We start from the raw sequence: 19805 nt of genomic DNA on the forward strand, positions 1-19805 counted from the left end.
ATCTAAGATCACTTGGAATAATTTTTGTTTTCATCCAAGCTTACTATCATTTCTTTAAATCTATTGAGATAATTATTGGGTAATAATGATCTGAATAAACATCTTGTCGAGCATAAAGCACCTTTGATTGAAGATTGCGAATCTTTAAACCGATTCTGTACTCTTGTCCTGACAAACATTTTTACACCATTGTGGGAACTACGCTGGCGAAACCTTTACTCGGAGCATGGGGTTTCCTATTCATCATGATAAGTGATCACTTATGCTGTATACAAAAATAAAATAAAAATTGTGGTTGAATTTAAAAAAAAAAACGGAATTTTCATTTTTTTTCCGAAATAAAAAAGCGATCGTCATATACCAATCGAGCATAAGTCGATAGTAATGTTTGTATCACATTCCAGGCACGATCGATGTCATCGCAGTCCTTGACGTCCGTAGAGAAGTTCTTACTGAGTTCCATCTCCATCGCTGAGCAAACTTCGGTTCCAAATTATATTGAAATGTTAACGCTACTAACATTCCACGATTAGCTGACTAAAGCCTTGCTGCTTCGGAAACAGGTGCCCACCTGAAATATTTGGACAATTACAACGGTGGTGTCGTAGCCTCCCTCAATCGTTCCTGTTTATGACTGGGGAACAAGTTTATCAAGTTAGTTCACAACATCCAGGAGCTAAAGTGGCCTTCGAGATCTATATGTCTGGCACGTAGTTCGTTTGCCAATGCAGCTAGTTTAATGAGCGCCTGATCAATCCGGAAGTTGCGGCGTTACTAACTTTCGCAACAAAGACTGGTACTGTAAATTCGTTCCAGCGTTAATGGGAGTTTTCGAAAGGAACGTGGACGGTACGTGGAGGAGGCGAATGAACCACGAGTTGCATGAGTTGCTGCTCGTTCACACACCGAAAATCGGAAGAATGCGGTGGGCCGGGCACGTAGCCAGAATGTCGGACAGTAATCCGGTAAAAATGGTTCTTGACAACGATCCGATGGGAACAAGAAGGCGAGGTGCACAGCGGGCAAGGAGGATCGATCAGGTGGAGGACGATTTGCGAACCCTCCGCAGACTGCGTGGTTGGCGACGTGCAGCCATGGACCGAGCTGAATGGAGAAGACTTTTGTGTACTGCATAGGCCACTCCGGCCTTAGTCTGGTAATAAAAATAAAATGGCTTGATCGATGGTTTGAAGTAACCAATGGGTCAATAACTGTATAGTGAGTAGATTGGGGTCTCCAGTAGCCTTGCGAGCAAATGCGTAGGATTGCCAATCCGGAGATGGCGAGTTCGATTCTAGGTCCGGTGTAGGATGTTTTCGGGTTGGGAGCATTCTCGACTCCCTGGGCATAGTGTATCCATTGTGCTTGCCACACAAGATACATACTCATCCAATGGTGGGCATAGAAAAGCTTTCAATTAATAACAATCGAATTTTCAACCCTGCAGGTCGGAATTGCCGTCCGCCTCAGAACCAATCTACATTTTATTATAAATAGAAGAAAAGAAAAATTCACAAAAAAAACGAGCAAATTTATCTGAAATATGCACAAAAATCCTTACCCCTACTTCCGGATATAAGAACAGAAAAGCACTTTCACCAATCGGTTTATGATGGATGTAATCCTTCAATGATATCCACTTAAAAAACAAGCTGAATAAATTCAAGCCAATGAATTTGAGTGTAAATTATTCCCACACATTAAACATTATGGTTCACGGTAGATGTTTGAGGGCTATCCGTATTAACCTTTTCTGGACCCTTTATTCTTAAGTTCCACGATACGTTGTTTGGTCCCCAAACAACAGTAGCCGTTTCCAGAAATTGTCGTACGAGAGCACAATAAAGTGTTTTAAAACAGTGCAGATTCGTGAAATTCTTGGATGTTCTTGAGATGAATCCAAGCGGTCGGTATGCTTTAGAAATCATTGTTGCATAATGTGCATTGAAGGAGAGCTTGGGGTCCAAAACAACACCAAGATCCATCACCTGGTCCACTCTGTCCATGAGGTAAAGGTAATTATACATTATCGGATTTTTGGAGCGGTGGAAAGTCATCACGTAACATTTTGTAATGCTGATAATGAGCTTACACACGGCACACCAGTTGGTTAAGCAGCGATCAAAGTCTAATACGATCATCAATACTGCGAACAATAACATAGATCTTGAGATCAACGGCGTAAATTAACTTGCACTTAAAGCCAAGGGAAGTGTCAACGTCGGTGAAAAAGATACCTTGTGGGACGCCAGAAGTGCCGATAAATGGCGAGGCGACGTATGATCCGTGTCACACGCATCGACTGTCCACACGAATATGAGGAAAACCACGACACCAGTCTGTTTGAAAACCCCAGACGTGAGAGTTTACGAAGCAGTACCTTGTGGTCAATTTTGTCAAACGCCGTCTTGAGATCGCTGGCGTTATTTCGAATATATCAAAACCCACTGCATTCAGAGCAACATTTGAAACCGCAAATTAGTCTCGATGTCAGAAGATGATTCAACAATGGTTCAAAAATGGATGCAAAATGCTTAGCGAAGAAGTGTGCTAATAGCACACGCTTCTTTCGCGCTGATTGACTCTCTTTTATCAAAAACCACTTTATTCGGAAGGAACGGGTTTTTACTCTTACTTGTTACAAAGCTCCAGGAAGATTTCGAGTCCCGACGTAAACCAAACTGATCTCTTGAGACTTTTAGTGAGCAGTATTTAGCTTTCTGTACTCGTTGCTAGCATGCTTGAAATTACTTTTCGTTTGAATTGGTCGAAGAACTCACTAACGGTGCTGCCATTGAGTACGTTTGTGTTTCAGATTTTGGTGAAGAGGGATATACCCAGATATACCCAAAAGGTACTCAAAAAGTTCGTCGAAACTAATTTTACGATAATTGAGCACTTTAGCATTTTGATTCGCCACCTGGATGGACTGAGGACACTCAATTGGAACGTGAATGTGAATGCTTAGTGTTGGGTGGTGAAGATCGATTGCTATGGTGGTAGCGGTTCATCAACTGAAAAAAAACTCCAATACTGTTGTTCCCTGTTGTGAAAGCCAAATCTAGGATTCTTTCTAAGTGATTACATTGTGCTTGTGCGTCAATTTGGTGTAAGCTCAGAAAGTCTATTCCATCAATCAATGCAGTTCCTGCTGGAGTCAGAAGCTACAAAATGCTTGGGCTAGAGTAATTATCACCTGCAGTCCAAGCAATTCGAGATTCATTATAGTCCCCATCTAATGAAGCAGTCATCTGTTGATGCAGTATCGGAATGTAGATATTGCAAAGCATCAACCGGCGGCCGTGGATATTGGGAGAAACAGACACCTGCTCCAAGTGCCTCCCATAGCGTGCGTCATATCGAGAACTAGCATGCCCTTCAGTGACGGCTATTAGCACACCACCACAGCAGCGCTTGTCACTTTTGAATATGTAATAGGGGAAGTGCACCGGTTTTGGCCAACTTAGTGCCTATTTTGGCCAACCCTGAAAAATACATATTTTTCCAAAATAATCGATCAGTTAAAAGCAGCGTTGAATCGTGAGGGATATATCTCCTGTTGGAACTAATAAAACCCTCCTGAATTGCTTTATTTTTGAAGTTATTCGCAAAATTTACCAAATTAGGAACATGGCCAAAACCGGTACAGTTCCCCTATCTAAAATTTAAAATAATCCGATTCACAAACGATCTTGGTATCAAAATCCATGATTTTCAAATAACCCGTTCAATACGATATTTTGGTTCTTTATTATTCAACTAACCTCTGATAACCGGTTTCGGAAGTCTTAGACAGGGATGATACATTTTTTATAAATCTGTATCAATCTCAGCAAAATGTCTGTATTTGTTTGTATAGATTTTAGAACACACAGGAATTAGACAATTATTGAAAAACAGTGCACTTTTGAAAACGTAGAATATCGAAGTTACAATAACCAAAAAGTCATTGTAATACTTAGTCGAGTCGAGTACGAGATACTGAAGACAAGTAAGCTTTGCGCTTTCGAACAAAATATCTTTGGCTTTCTAACGGAATCTTCGGAATCCCAAAAGGATAGCCCTTATACAGAATGAGAAAAAAATTCGACTCCACTCGGTATTCCAATTGTATTCCTTTTGAAAGTCTAGAAGCAATCCGTTCGAAAGTAAAATCCAAAATAATTTCGTTCAGCAGCCCAATAAGGTTCCGTTAGGAAACCCAAAAGAACTCTGTTTTGGAAGCCTATAAGAATTTCGTTTAGAAATATAGAAGAATTCCTTCTAGAATGCCAAATCATTTCGTTCGGAAATCCAGAGAAAGAATTTTTTTTTTGGTTTTCTGAACGGACCTTTTTTTTGTAGCTTTATTAGAATGATTTTTAAGTTCAGTACAAAGTTCATCACTTAAAGAAGAACTGAACGGAGCTCTTCTTGGCTTTCGGAAAGAACTCTTCTGTTTTTTTTTAAGCGATTCCTTTTGCAGTTCCGAGCAAAATCCTTTCAAGGCTTCGGTAGGAAATCGCTCAAGTATTCTAATGGGAATCCCTTGTTCAAAAGCAGAAAAAGATTCCGTTCAGAAGCCCAGAACGCTCCAATCGAAAGTCTAGAAGTATTTCTTTGGAAAGTCCAGAAGGATTCCGTTCGGAAGACCAAAAGTATTCCATTCGTGATTCAAGAAAGATTATGTTCAGAATTCCATCAGAATTCCGTCGTAAGCCCAAAAGAATTTCGTTCGAAAACTCGAAGGGATTCCGTTAGTAAACCCAGAAGGATTACGTTAGGAAGTTCACATAATTCTGTACAGAAATCCGTACGAATGGATGTCTTTTGGGCACCGTAATGGAATTCTTTTTGGGCTTAAGAAAGGGATCATTTTGTTTTTCAGAATCAATGAATTTTGGACTTCTGAATGGAATCTTTTTAGGTTTCACAAAGGAATTAAAGAATCTATCCGTTTGAAATTCTAAAAGGATTCTTTTTGACACCCAAAAGGAATCCCGGTCAAAAGCTTAAAAGGCTCCGCTCGGAATTACAAAATGTTACAGTTTGGAAACTTTATAAAAATCCTTACGAAATCCCATAACATTTTTGTTTGGAAACCCAAAATGGAAAATATATAAAGCTTTTTTAGTGGAATGTATTCAACCGTCTAAGACGAATTAAGTACTGTCCATTTAATTCCACCAGTTAATTTTCGTTATCTTTGCAGATACGTATTTCGACCACAACTGTGTGGTCGTCTTCAGTGTCTCGTACTTTCGTAGTCGAGTCAAGTACGAGACACTGAAGACGACCACACAGTTGTGGTCGAAATACGTATCTGCAATGATAACGAAAATTAACTGGTGGAATTAAATGGACAGTACTTAATTCGTCTTAGACGGTTGCGTTGCGTTGCGTTGCGTTGCGTTGTAACGGAGTATTTCGTAGATTGCATACTGATAGTTGTCATGTATATTCTTTACCTTTCTTACCCCAATTGCTTATGGATTTCCATTTGGGATTCAATGGAAATCCAATTGGGGGTCCAAAATGATAAAACATGAAAGCTATCATTGCCGGCCACGCCCATCTTCTCCGTTACTAGGAAAGGGAAGGAAATGATGATATGACATCTACTTAACGAGAGGCCAGCGACTCACCGACGCCCTCATAGATGTCAAGGAATTGGATGGTGGGTAGGGTATGTGGTTTAGGAGTATCATTATAAGCAAATGATAGAAAATTTGTGGAAATACGTTGGGAGTGACTTTGCTAAGAAATTTATGTCACTCCATTATCCTTGCCGATGATTTTACTCGGATGGGGCGAAGGTATTAGCCTTGCCCTGGCTAATAGCCTAGGTTTAAGCGCCTTTGCTCGCTCTCTGAAACGAAAAAAGAGCAAAAAGAAATTAAATTCCCCTTCCCCCCTGATATGATAATGATTTTGATCAACAAATGAATTCTAAGTGGATGAATAAATGATCAAACGGCTGCAAACAAGCCTCTATTGTCGTAGCAGAAACTACGAATGATCGCCTAACGGGTCGAACACGAACGGTGAACGTAATTCGCACTTCTCGGTGCTTCACCTACCCTTTCGATGTTATCCGCTGGACTCTCTACTGACGTCTTAGACGGTTGAACCCAAAATGGTTTAACTGAATAGCCCAACAGGATTCTAATTGGCCGTCCAAATTTTTCGAAAACTGAATGCCTGTAAAAGTCTGTAACTTTAATCAAAAGTCTGTATAATGTCTGTAATCTGTATGATGTCTGTCTGTATGCAAGACCAAATGTCTGTATAAATACAGACATGTCTGTATGTCTGGCATCCCTGGTCTTAGAGAAACCGTAGTAGCTGTCGAAACTAAAACCAATCTATATAAAATGTTAATGTGGAAATAGAGCAATATATTTTCGCTTGCTCTAGATCATTCAACTCATGGATGCTCATATAAAGTTTTGTTGAAATCGTGTGGAAAGCTTCACAGCACCGTCAAAGCAGACTTCCCGACAAACTCAATTTGACCAAGCGATGACATTGCGTTATACTTCGTAAACAAGGTGGTGCTGCCATCTGGTGGCGAATCCGAATGAACATTTGCGCTAAAAAGTAACCATTACGAACGACATAGAAGATAATACGAATCGATACAATCGGCAACTACCTAGGCGACAAATAAAGGATGATGATTGGAAGCTTGGAATAACTGCAAGTCGCTAGGCTTTGCAGGTTGCGACAGGATAATCTACGATGAATTACATCTCCGCAACTTCGACGTCGCACAGTGCGTTGACTCATAGACAAAACTAGATTTTGAAAAATCATATTCTAGCATATTCAGCACATAAAAGTATTTATATAGTCCCTGTAATGTGAACGAGTGTTGCAAGCATAGAAAACAGTCACATCTATCACGAAATGCCTAAATCTGAAAATAAAGCATATGCGGTATTTCGAAAAATATCGTTTTAGGTGGTTCGAAACGAAATTCCGCGGAATTTCGCGGAATTTGAGCATGGCGAAATTTGATTTATTGATTTCGTTTCGTTTCGCAAAATTACAAAATTTTCGCTAGAAAAAACTAGCTTGCACAGCAAATAATTTGGAAAACTCAACGACGTGTAAAATTGCAGCTTATCCCATCAAACGAATTAACATTCGATATTAAATTAAATTTGATTGAATTTTACAAGCAAGCACCGTTTAAATTTATTTTGATTTAAAAGAATAGTGAGATCGATTGAATGTTACGTGTATTTGCATGCTCCAATTATGTGCATGAAAATAAATTTAAAATCACAACATATTTTTATCTGTGTATAACGAAATTTAAAGGAATTCCGCGGAATTTCGAAGCAAATTTAGACTTAAACCATACTGTTTCGTACGGTCGGTTTTCAAAACTTTATGCTATATAAATTTTTCTATCAATGCCTACTACATAATCCCATTCTGAGTCGACAAATACGTATTTAGTTTTCTTCTATAAAACGTCTTCGTTGTTTTGTTAGAAATGTCCAACAGAAAACGAAAAATATCTTCAACTATTACATCCCATTTTTTTTTTCAAATGTGATCCGACTCAATATTTAAGACGTCAGGCTCAGAGGGTTAATATAGTCATATATGAATCAGATCAGTTCAACTTTGTCGTGAATTCCTGAGGCCCTTGTGAAGTATTTTTTGAGCGCCTCTTTTTTATTAAAGGCCAGCTTCTTCACCTTTTATGCCTCAAACCAGGTGTAAGCGCATGAATAAGCACCGCTTAAGAATTGAGGAGGCCCTAAGGAAAACATTAAACGAAGCACATGATTTTGCGTTGGATTGATTTGAAACACGGTTTTCGTCTTCGAGTTTTCAAGATAACTTCTAGGGCTGTTACGACAGTCGCGGATTTCGCGATTTTCGCGTTTTTCGGATTTGTCACGGATTTACCTTTCCAGTCGCAAAAATCACAGTTCCGTTCCGTCAAACATTGTCGCGAAAATCGCGGATTTGTAATTACACTTTCGTGGAAATCGCGATTTCCTCAATTTAATTTTAGGATAAATTCAATAAATAAGCAATCCGTCAAAGATCCAAACACACATAGTACTTGAAATAGTCGTATGGATGTTGGTTTAAGTGGACAAAAAAAGTCTGTCGAATTGTCAGATCGATCATTTTGCATTCATAGATGCCCGAAATGTCGAGAACTATTTATTTTATTGCTTAGAACTTTTGTGCCACTATTTCCGGAATCACAATTATGATTACTTGCGCTGCATAGAGGGTCGACGATAAAGCCGAATCAAATGCATTAATATTTATTCACATCTGCAACTGCCGGGACGGAACTGATTGCTGATCGAACTGTCTTTATTCATGTGTTTTGGATTTATAATATTAGGTTCAACACCAATGAGGAAGTCGATTCGAAGTCGATTAATTTTGCGAGCCAATCTTGGGTCCCGCCAATAGCAAGGTACATATAGCAATTTAAATTAAGAGGAAAGCCGGACCCGTCTTGTGAGCCAACCAAGGACTTCGCCAGTTATTTGAATTAAAATTGCCACATTAAAAGTATTGTAATTTGGTTGAGAAAAAACACAAAAACACTAATAAAATAGACAAAAATTGTGATGATAGGGTTTCCATGGTTCCGGCCTCTCCGTGAGGACTGGAATCCTGGGATTCCTGCCACGTTGTATGACTCCTTAATAAGGAGTCCTTATTCTAGGATGGTGAGAATATGGTTCATCTGCATCCTCGAGTGTCTCTCCTTTTTATGTAATCTGAAGTGCCTTCTATGTAGGAGAGTTGCTTATGCGTGTGTATGAGCAACCCAAGTAGGGTAATGATAAGTTAGATTTTAGAAAATAAACTAGTCTACATTGACGATTCAAAAGGAGCAGTTCGTCAATTGAAAGAAACTCCTACATTGGTGGCAGCGGTAAAACCGAAAAAGTTCCACAAAATATTTTTGTATGCCGTGAAAATCCGGAGAGGAAAAGTTATAATTGGAATACGTTCTACTCCTACAGTTGCAACAAACTGTCTGACTGAACTTGAGCCTTGAGACTCCAAAAGAAGCCTACGATGGATAGCACATACGGCGTTGTAATGCTCACTATAGATGGCTAATCGCTAGATCCTGACAAGTCCCTCCTTCGTTTTGAAGGTTACTCACTTACGAACTAGTTTGCACATGTGGTGGCAGAATTTAACTACTTCCGTTTACCCAGCTTCACTGTGATATAGATTTATTAACTCTTACGTACTCAGTCAATCCTGGGGCAATTGCTAAAAGGCGCACTGAAGTTTAATACCATCAGGTCAACTTCAGTTGCAAAACGCCATCGTGTACGCGACCTACCATGAAGAATATGGCCTCTTTTGGGATCTCTAGTGCATGCTTTCGTCGCTTGATGCTATTCCGGCAAATGAACAACGTGTCGAGTCTGTCGTGTTGTATAAGCTTAGCAATACCCATCCATTATCTTATACATAGTGGTAATGACACCATTTTTCAAATAGTGAACATTATCCAAGTTTTTAAAATTCGCAGGTCGTAGAACCGTTCCTGTCCGCCTCTGGTATCATTTCGCCTGAGTGCTTTTTAATCAGATTCGTCAAGCTTTGTTCGAGCCTCTGCAGAGATCTGTCGCTTGCTTTTGAAGAAATTGGTCTTATTCCTTCCTAACTGGCGGATTGATGGAACTACACAATGCAATGACTGATCAATAAATAGCCTGACGGATTATTGATGCGTCCATGCCCTTGTAAAACGATGAAACTATATAAATAGCGTACTAGAAAGTATAATTCAAATATAGCCCTTGATCTAACTGGTATTTACAGCCATCTGCCCAACCAACTTATTACGAAATGAATCAATACAACATCGAGAATGGAAGGTTTCCCGGAAACATAAAAAAATGGATTTATTTCGGGAATAGTTCAACGCTGCACATATATTTTCTGTGGCTCGTGATATGGTTGAAGCGTTAACTATGCAGTTTTGGGTATTACATAAATTAGCGAATGCTGTTTTATTTACTTCTCTATCAACAAATATCGACGATTAGGAGCATAAATATTTAAATTTCTCATTTATAAAACGTGTTTTGACGTAAGAAGCGATATTTTTGTTTGTCGCGGATTTGTTTCTACAGTCGCGAATTTCAATTTCCCAGTCGCGGATTTCGCGGATTGGAATTCGGCTAGTTTGTAGCAACCCTAACCTTCGTTTACAATAAATATTTAGTCGCTTATCAAGGTGGCTTCACATGGATTACCTTTTCAATAAACCAAAAATTCCTTTCCCGTGACTCTCACGGAAATGCAGAGCATTCATCTTATAATCTTATAATAATGAGTATCAAATTAATTGTTCTCTCCTAATCCTGAATTGTCTGTAAGGGCGTGAGCGGCTTATACTGTCCATAGCAGCTGCTTCTTGCACTCAATTGAAGTCGGTTGAGGATGAAAATTTGACAACATTTTTTGAACCGTCTAAGACGAATTAAGTACTGTCCATTTAATTCCACTAGTTAATTTTCGTTATCTTTGCAGATACGTATTTCGACCACAACTGTGTGGTCGTCTTCAGTGTCTTGTACTCGACTCGACTTGTCATTTTTTGCATGATTCTTATGCACAACTATATATACAAGAACAAACAGACAATAGCTTGGTTCGTTGATTGTATATAATACTATGCTGCCGCTAATCGCAAGTCGAGCACATCTGTATATAGTCCTCCACATACAGATGTGCTCGACTTGGGGTAGGCGGCAGTATGGGTGTCCAAGCCTCCTTTAAAAAGGTTGAATTAGGAAGGGAATGATATCCTTTTGGTACATGTTTTTGTATGAGAAATGAAAATTATTTCTTCATACCTGGCAAACTGCAGTAGTAAAAACATTGTGATCATATTTCTGAAATACAATCTGAAAGACATATCTTTTGACTTTGAGAAAATGAAATCAGAATCGCGTTCATAAAGTAAAATCAATTCAATAAAAAATCCGCGGAAAAAAAAATTAAAATTTCGTTTCGTTTCGAAAAATTTCGAATTAAATGGACTTTGATTTCGTATCGTTTCGAAGTCACGAAAGTAAATATATATTTCGTTTCGTTTCGAATCAACACAGACATTTTAAATTTCGTTTCGTTTCGTTTCGTTAGGAAAAAGTGTCTTATCTTATCTACTGAAAATTTCCTAGAACAGACCTTCAGTACGGCCGTGTAAAACAAATTCCATACAAAATTTTTGCAAAGTGGTTCCATTTTGCATGATTTGGCAAGAAATCATAAAACTTTTTTTCTACGGATTTTTGAATATTGAACTAAAACCCTTTTTTACATGGAACGCATCCTCCGTGTAAAAAATAATCGGATGTAATGTAAATTCGGATGGAATAAAACTAGGGCATTATAGATTACAAGAACTGTTCTTGTCTCTGAAAAGCAACTTATAATTTATGGATAAGTCTTTCTTTCGAGCCGATCGCCAGTCACTGCACAGCTATAGCACACGGTGACTTCACTGGAATTTCGCATCGTAATTACCGCCAATTATGTCTCGTTCAACCGTGCAACAGATTACAGTCCCAAGCAACGTGCTTGTCATACTTGAGTTTCTGCGACCCTTGTTAGACTAGATTATGTCATATCCAAGCTGCTGTAACTAAAAACGAACCAAAATTATAGTTGTGCTACACACACCATGCCTAAATAACCGGTTTCCTTGTGTTGAGGATTGCATCAAGCCACGCTATAATGGCTGGTCCCCACGCCATAGAACAAAGCACCATTCGATTCTTTACCGTTTCGAATCAAATTCTGATCATGACACAAAAATTCTAATACTTACTTTTACAAGGCCATGGCCCATGAGGTCATTTGTGATCTTGATTCCTCATACGTGAAGTGACCAAAAATTTATTTTAGCAGTGCGAAATCGCTAATCGGCGTAATTTTAATCAAAGCGGTACGTTCTAAGCTAAGCGATCGCGATGGAGTAACACCGGAGTGCCATTCCGTGTGGCAGAGTTAGACTACGCTTTTTTCATTTGCTACATCAAACAATCCAGTCTGACCCATTCTCAGCTGATTCTGTTTGTACGAATCAGTTTGGCGTTGGGGCTCAGTAGATAAGATTGCGCACGCTTGCGCACTGTTGTTTAAGCTTTCGCGCGCGTAATCTTGATCGCGAGACATTGGCATTAATGACCTGCTAACACACCGGGAAGCGAGCCTCCCCCATGCCGAACAGTGATGTTTGTTTAAAATTAGTTAATGGCTTGAGGTGCAACATATCGGTGGCAGTTTGTAAACAGTCACGCGTGTTATTCGTTTCCGATTTCGATAACGATTGGTTATACAAGAAAGGATCAGCATTAAGTGAACCATGTCGCGAGATTTGAACTTAGTTACGTTTAGAGCTGGCAGCTAGAAGCATAGTTTCCTTAGCTGATGTTGTCCATCTGGATGATTCATATGTCAGCGTGCTTCTCAAGATTGGAGGGAAGGTGATTCATAGTGGTTCTAGTTTTGGCAATATCATTCGATAAGGAAAGAAACCAAATTCAGTTATCGTTGATAATGAGACCAATCACAACGATTCGCGTAGTAATTCCCACTTTCAAAAGATAAGCTTCAAGTGTGTATCGCAGAGAGCGGCTGCGGACCAAACAAAGGATAACTCATCGTTATTCAGCACTCGACCATTAGGTTAAATGGGTATCAGCCATGGACAGCGAAGGCAGCAGTAAGTCCACCGCGAGTATAAATGATGACGGGGAAGGCTCACCACTGTTGGCGAGATCGAGTAGTGGTTCCAGTTCGGCGAGTAGTGATGCAGCGCGGATCAGCAAAAAACGACAATGTATTTCGTTGGAACCTGTAGCAGTGGCGCTTTGCTTCGGTTGGAGCGTTTCAGGTTGTTTTATTTGTGTGATTTTGATTTATCGTGACTTGCAATAAAATAATCCACGGTTTATTCTTTGTGAATGTTTTGCTGCGAATATTACAGGCATTGTGCTATCCAATCAGCTCATCCATCAGACTTGCCTATATATGGGATACAATGCGAGCTCGTGTGCATCGTTGGGGACCAATTCCAATTCGAGTGATGCGAAAGAATTGGAAAATATGGTGCAGCCAACGGTAGCAGAAATCACTATGGCCTGTAGCATTATCACATCGGTGATTCCAGCGTTATGTGGACTATTTTTGGGTCCTTGGTCGGATAAGTTTGGAAGGAAACCTGTGATGATCATGCCTTGTGTAGGTAAGTGTAGGTGTGTGGTGGATTTTCGGAATGATATTCACAATTCCACAGCTTGTTTTTTAAATTGGTTTTAATAAGAGAGAATATCTACTTTGGCAGCCCCTCCTATTCTCGTAATCGGTTGGTAGAGCAAAATTACCGACTGTGAATTGTTTTTGACAGATGTTTTTTGGAAAGTGGAGCGATTGCCGTGACTGAGAGATTTTTGTTTTTTAGTTGTCATTTTAAGATTAATTCTCGATTGCTCCGAGAATATGTTGTTTGTGCAAAAGAGAGGCTGTATTTTCGCTACATTTCCATTTCAGTACGCTAGACAAATCTATATTGTCTTTAGAAATCTGCCATGAAATCCGAAGTAAACTTTAGTTTACTTTAGTTTAGTAAACATAGTTCGATAATAATCGAAAGAAAATGAAAGTATGGAAGGGACTCTCTTTTGCATAGACAACCTATTTTTCATAATTTAAGTGTCATCCAGGACAGATATAGGGGAACTGTCCCGATCTCCATCAAACTGAACGTATATTCATCTCATCGCGAAACAAAGAAATACAGCACCAATTTTTCCGCTTCGTTTTGTCAACATGCGTGCTCACTGCTGAAAACAAATCACAAAAATAAGAAACAAATCAAATTGCTTTCCATTTCGCAGCCATGAGATGAATTCCAGGAGCAGTTCCCCTAGATGATAGATGGCATGAAAATTGTGAAAAAAACTCCTCAGTTATATACTAAAATTTTCGGAAATTACGCAGCACACAAACTTTATTAATTACAAGCATTTTGTTCCAGGTTACATAATCACCTACGTCATCAAAACCATCATATGCCTAATATCCTCCCGTACCCCCCTAAACCCTTGGTTGTACGTAATTGCCTACATCCCAGCTGCCGTTTGCGGTGGAACTACGGTTTTGATGGCCGGCATGTTTAGCTACCTTGCAGATGTAAGCAGCGAGGCAAATCGTGCCATCCGTATGGGCATTCTACAAGGTTCTACCCTAGGAGGAGCCTTCATCGGGATGTTGTCCAGCAGTTTTATCCTTCAGTGGACCAGCACCGCAACGGTGTTCATGATTTCTGGAATCATGATGCTTTTCGGTATGGGTTATGTAGTACTCCTGATCGAAGACAGTGTGGATAGTTCAACGGTTACTGCTTCCATGGGTAGATGCCGCACGCTGCGAGAGATCTTCCGGTTGGATCTGGTAATGGATATATTCAACACATTTTTCAAGGCTCGCTCCGGGTACGATCGCGGTATCATTTGGTTGACGGTGCTAATCGGCGCATTCACGGTGCTAGGATCCGGTGGAAGTAATATATTCTACTTATTCACACGAAGCAAATTCAACTGGACGCTGGAACAGTACACGATATGGCAATCGGCGGACCTGTTGTCCATCATCACAGGAAACTTCTTGGGAATCATTATTCTGAAGAAAGTGTTCAAACTGCCGGACATTGCGATTGCCTTCGTTTCAGTGCTGTGTTTTACCGGGGATAGTTTTATCAAGGGATTGGCCAGCCAGGGATGGCAACTGTACTTAGCAACGGGACTAACGCCCCTCAAAGGAACTGAGGGGGCCGCACTGATGACGCTGTCATCTGGAATACTTCCGTCGCATGACATTGCTAAGGTGTACTCGATGGCAATGTCACTGACGTCGGCAGTTTCATTGGCCGCCGCACCACTTTTTACGTACATCTACAGCCAAACAATAGCGACTGCTCCGGAAGTTTTCAATTTTGTTGCGTCCGGAATCTTTTCCGTAAACATTCTGTTTGTTGGGTAAGTCTAGTATAATTTTGTAGGTATGGAAGAAACATACATATTTTTTATCGTTTTAGAATTATTCATATTTTTATGAAGAAGCGGCAACTCCATCAACGAATTCACTCCCTAGAGGAACACGACAGTGAAGTGCAAGCTTAATTACTTCGATCTGTGATTATTTAATATAAGTATGTATGATAAATTAAATTATGCCGATTTTCAAATATAAACTACGTAAAGGAGTAGTGTGTACAAAGTTTAACGTCATATAATGTGAACTGGAGAAGTCTGCCTTTTGAGAACAGACAAACTACCATGCAAACACAGGTGTACCTCGATTATATAGACTTTTTTTTATCTTTATAAAAGAGCCTTTCAACCTGTGGCTGGCTCGTCTTTATATTAATTTCTCGATTTTCAAATAATTTTTTTTTTGAACAAGGAACTACTGCATCCACTAATGGAACGCTCGTGGTATATATAACAAAGCTGCAAAGCAGACCTGTGATTATGGAGGGTCGCGGTTATTCGATGATTTTCATGTTCAAAATACTACATTTTAACAAAAATACTTTTCTGGTTATATTTCATGAAGAGAGACCTCTTTACATAGGACGGGTTGGTTCGATGTGGAGTGTCAGAGAGTGAAATACGAGAAGAACGTTGCCAGAAGCCGGATGTTGGTGTCGGGTACAGCCGAAAAACGAACCCACCGCAGGAAGAAAAAATAGTACGAAGAACAAGTTATTAGTGAGGCGAAGGAAAAAATAGAGCAGAACAATATGCGGAGGTTTTATGAGTCTGTCAATGCCGTGCGGAGAAAAACAGCGCCGTCTCCCGTCATGTGCAACGACCAACAAGGGAATTTGCAGACAGATAAAACCGAAGTGGCTGCTAGGTGGAAGCAACACTTCGAGACTTTGTTGAATAGTGGAAGTGACGGTGCATCGGTGAACAGAATAAATATTAGCAACGATGGACAAGCTGTGGAGTCACCTACACTAGATGAGGTTTAAAAAGCCGTTTAAGAGCTGAAAAACAAAGAAGCCGGGAACAAGGAAACAAGGAACAACCGGGGAAGGACCAGCTCCCGGTTGAACTTCTCAAACATGGCATCGAGCAGCTTTATGAAGTTTTGCACCGTATTATGTCGAAAATATGGGAAGACGAGGAAATGCCTGCTAGCTGGTTGGACGACCTAATTTGCCCTATCTTTAGGAAAGAGCACAGACTGGAGTGCGCCAATTACAAGGAATAACCCTCTTCAAATCGGCGTAGGGGAAGTGGGGGTAGCACGCCCATAGGGGTTAAAACGCGCCACCCCTGAATAAGGTTGAATATCCCCATTTTGATTATTTTCAATAGTCTATACGATAAAGCAATGAAAAATATTGCCATTGGATACATATATTTCATGATTTTTCTCTAGTTATACATGAAAAACTCGAAAAAACGATTTTTGCGTGTTTTGATGCAATTCTAGCTCGGTGGAATTTAGTCTTTCTGTCGCTGTTATACATTGATAAATTAATAATTGAGCCATGAGCCATGCTGCTTACTCGTGTTCTTTATGTTCCACACGAAATCGTCGTCAAAATGGTTTTAAAACGATTTTATGGGCCTTCAAACTTCTGAGGTCGGTGTGGGGCATTACGCCCATGCTCATTTCGTATGACCGAAACAGCTGAAACATTCGGTTAATTGCCTTAATGTAGGCAATTAAAATGAAAATCAGTACGATAAGCACATGCGCGTGTTAACCCATCCACTGGCGCATCTCACCCGCATTGTTTCAAAATCATTTTTTTCGGGTGCTTTTTAAAAATCAAATTTCTGTGCAATAAAATGGACAATTAGATATCTGTTATCGGTAGTCAGTCGCAGATATGCTGTTCTTCAGTATGCGCTGATGAAAACTGGCTGAAATGGTGGTTTTCATTGATAAAAATGGCATTTTCCTTAAGGTGATTATACAATCAAGCCAAGTGGTGAATTTCAAATTCACCACACGTTTTTCTACTCCTATTATCAAAAGTTCAAAACCAACGTAATATTTGTTGTACAATGCTGAAATTAAAGTCGATTGCTTAGTATGAGTAATCAAACGATCTACAGATGTTGCGATCCCCATGGGCGTTGTTGTTCTTTCAATTCGTGCTCTTGAAAAATCACTAGAAAAAGCACGTGGTTTCCAAGATGGCCGATTTGTGGCTTTGTTGTATAACCACCTTAACGTGGGCGTCCTACCCCCAGTTCCCCTACAAAATTATATCCCGTATTCTGTTCAACAGATTAGGACCGCTTGAAGAGTCCTTCGTCGGCGAATACCAAGCAAGTTTCCGTGAGGGCCGATCAACGACGGATCAGATGTTTATCCTGAGACAAATCTTTGATAAATTCCGGGAGTTGCAGACACATCATCTGATTATTGATTTCAAGGCAGCGTACTATTCAGTGAAACGGAATGAATTATGGCAAATTATACTTGAACATGGTTTTCCGGCGAAACTGACACTGCTGATTCGTATAACGTTGGACGGATCGAAATCAATTGTAAGGGTTGCGGATGAAATATCGACGTCATTTGTTACCTTAGATGGATTAAAGCAGGGTGATGCACTCTCGAACCTACTGTTCAATATAGCGCTCGAGGGAGCGATTAGGAGAGCTGGTGTGCAAAGAAGCGGTACCATTATCACAAAATCGCATATGCTCCTGGGATTTGCGGACGATATCGATATTATCGGAATTGATCGCCGTGCCGTGGAAGAGGCTTTTGCGCCTTTTAAGAGGGAGACAGCGAGGATTGGACTCACGATCAATACCAGCAAAACGAAGTACATGGTCGCTGGCAATCAACGTGGGTTCATTAGTGGTGGTGGTAGCGAAATAGTGCTGGATGGTGAAAAATTTGAAGTGGTAGAAGAATTTGTCTTGGGAACATTAGTGACGTGCGATAATGATGTTACCCGCGAGGTGAAAAGGCGTATTGCAGCTGCAAATAGGGCTTATTACGGATTTCGTAACCAGCTTAAGTCCCGTAGTCTGCAAACGAGAACAAAACTCGCGCTGTATACTACTCTGATTCTTCCGGTGGCTTTATACGGCCATGAGACATCCCTAGCAGCACACATGTTCCACATGGGTTACTGCAACTCATATGTGACCAGATTTAGTCACAATCAAGTTGCTGCAACCATTTTTGCCTGACTTGTGCTGCACGGGATGGACGTTAAAGGAGGCTGATCGGAGAGCTCTCGGAGTGTTTAAGCGTAAGGTGCTGCGGACAATACTCGGCGGTAAACAGGAGAACGGTATCTGGCGGCGTCTCATGAATCACGAATTGTACCAGGTGTATAAAGGGCTGGATATTATTAAGCTTATACAACACGGCAGACTACGGTGGGCTGGTCACGTTGTTCGTATGCCGGAAGAACGTCAAGCGAAGATAATATTTAGTAGAGAACCCGGAAGAGGCCGCATGCTTCGTGGAAGGCCGCGTACACGATGGCTTTTTGCAGTTGAAGAGGACCTGAGGGCGCTCAATGTTCAGGGCGACTGGAAGCGATTGGCCCAGGATCGAGTCCAGTGGAGAAGGATACTCCATTCGGCGTAGGTTCATCGAAGAGCTGTAGCCCATCAAGTCAAGTAAGTAAAGGCATATTTTACACAATATATAACGAACAAAACAGTATTGTACCCCGCAATACCCCGCAGTAAAACATCATGCACTACACTATTGAACTCTTAAACTTCGAGGACCATGAATAAAAATCTACCCAAATTCACCATTTTGTAAGATACATGAATTTTACAAATTGCTCATTTTTGCCTTTCTCGTGTACTAAGGTTACGTAGAAGCTACATGATCGCCCTAAAAGCATTTAAAAGAAATCCCAAACACTCATAGTGTTGTATACCGATCGACTCAGTTCGACGTATTGAGGTGATGTATGTGTGTATGTGTGTGTGAATGTCTGTATGTGTGTGAGCAAAAATGATCTAAACTTATTTTCAGGAACTCACTCTAAACCGATTTACTCGCAACAAGTTTCATACGTCAGATAACGTTGATGTATTGTTCCCTATTAAAAATGGGCTGGATCGGACTATGGGCTCAAAAGTAAAGTCCAAAATACATTTTCTTATAATGTACGAGAAAGACAACCTTACCACTAGGGGATTAAGCAGATGCTTTGGTAAACTTCTTCTTGTTCAATTTCCATCTGAGTTACTCAGTAATGCCTCTTTAATTGAATTTGATAACGAACAAAATTTACATAACATTTTAAGGGGGAGGGGTTTGTCTTAACGTTGCGCCTAATTCAAGAAAAAATCATCTATCATATAAAAAGCGTTACGCAGTGAGAAGGGAAGGGATTCAAAATTTACAATTTTTACATTACTACATAATAGAAGCGAATTCTAGATTTTACGTGTCATAACGTGTTGGATGAGTAGTGTGTTGAATAACTCCTTGCCTTGCCACAATACCTTTTAATAATTATGGAAGAAATCTTAATGAAATATCAACTAAGTGAACTTCCTTTTCGTTAATGTCTCAATATGACGCTAATTGAATCTGTTCTACTCTTTTTTGATCATTTTAGGAAATCTGTGTTGCGTCCATTTGTCTGTAACACGAATATACAGTTAAACCCTTTATTACCATTAGTATTTTGGGGCTGTTCATAAACCACGTAGACTCTTGAGGGGGAGGGAGGGGTTTCGAAAAAGTCTACGTTAGTCTACGAAGGGGGACGGGGGGGTATACCAAAAGTC

At 40.1% G+C, this 19805-nt stretch overlaps 1 protein-coding gene across 1 annotated transcript; it reads left to right on the plus strand.

The window, feature by feature from the left end:
• Window positions 1-12113: 12113 nt before the first annotated feature.
• LOC134209930 (probable peptidoglycan muropeptide transporter SLC46) lies at window positions 12114-15263 on the plus strand. Its single transcript, XM_062685948.1, has 4 exons — window positions 12114-12895; window positions 12989-13246; window positions 14039-15038; window positions 15098-15263. The coding sequence occupies exons 1-4, from the start codon at window positions 12706-12708 to the stop codon at window positions 15180-15182; spliced, it is 1533 nt and encodes a 510-aa protein (XP_062541932.1). The 5' UTR covers window positions 12114-12705; the 3' UTR covers window positions 15183-15263.
• The last annotated feature ends 4542 nt before the right edge of the window (window positions 15264-19805 follow it).

Source organism: Armigeres subalbatus, chromosome 2 (genome assembly GCF_024139115.2).
Source record: "Armigeres subalbatus isolate Guangzhou_Male chromosome 2, GZ_Asu_2, whole genome shotgun sequence".
Taxonomy (NCBI): domain Eukaryota; kingdom Metazoa; phylum Arthropoda; class Insecta; order Diptera; family Culicidae; genus Armigeres; species Armigeres subalbatus.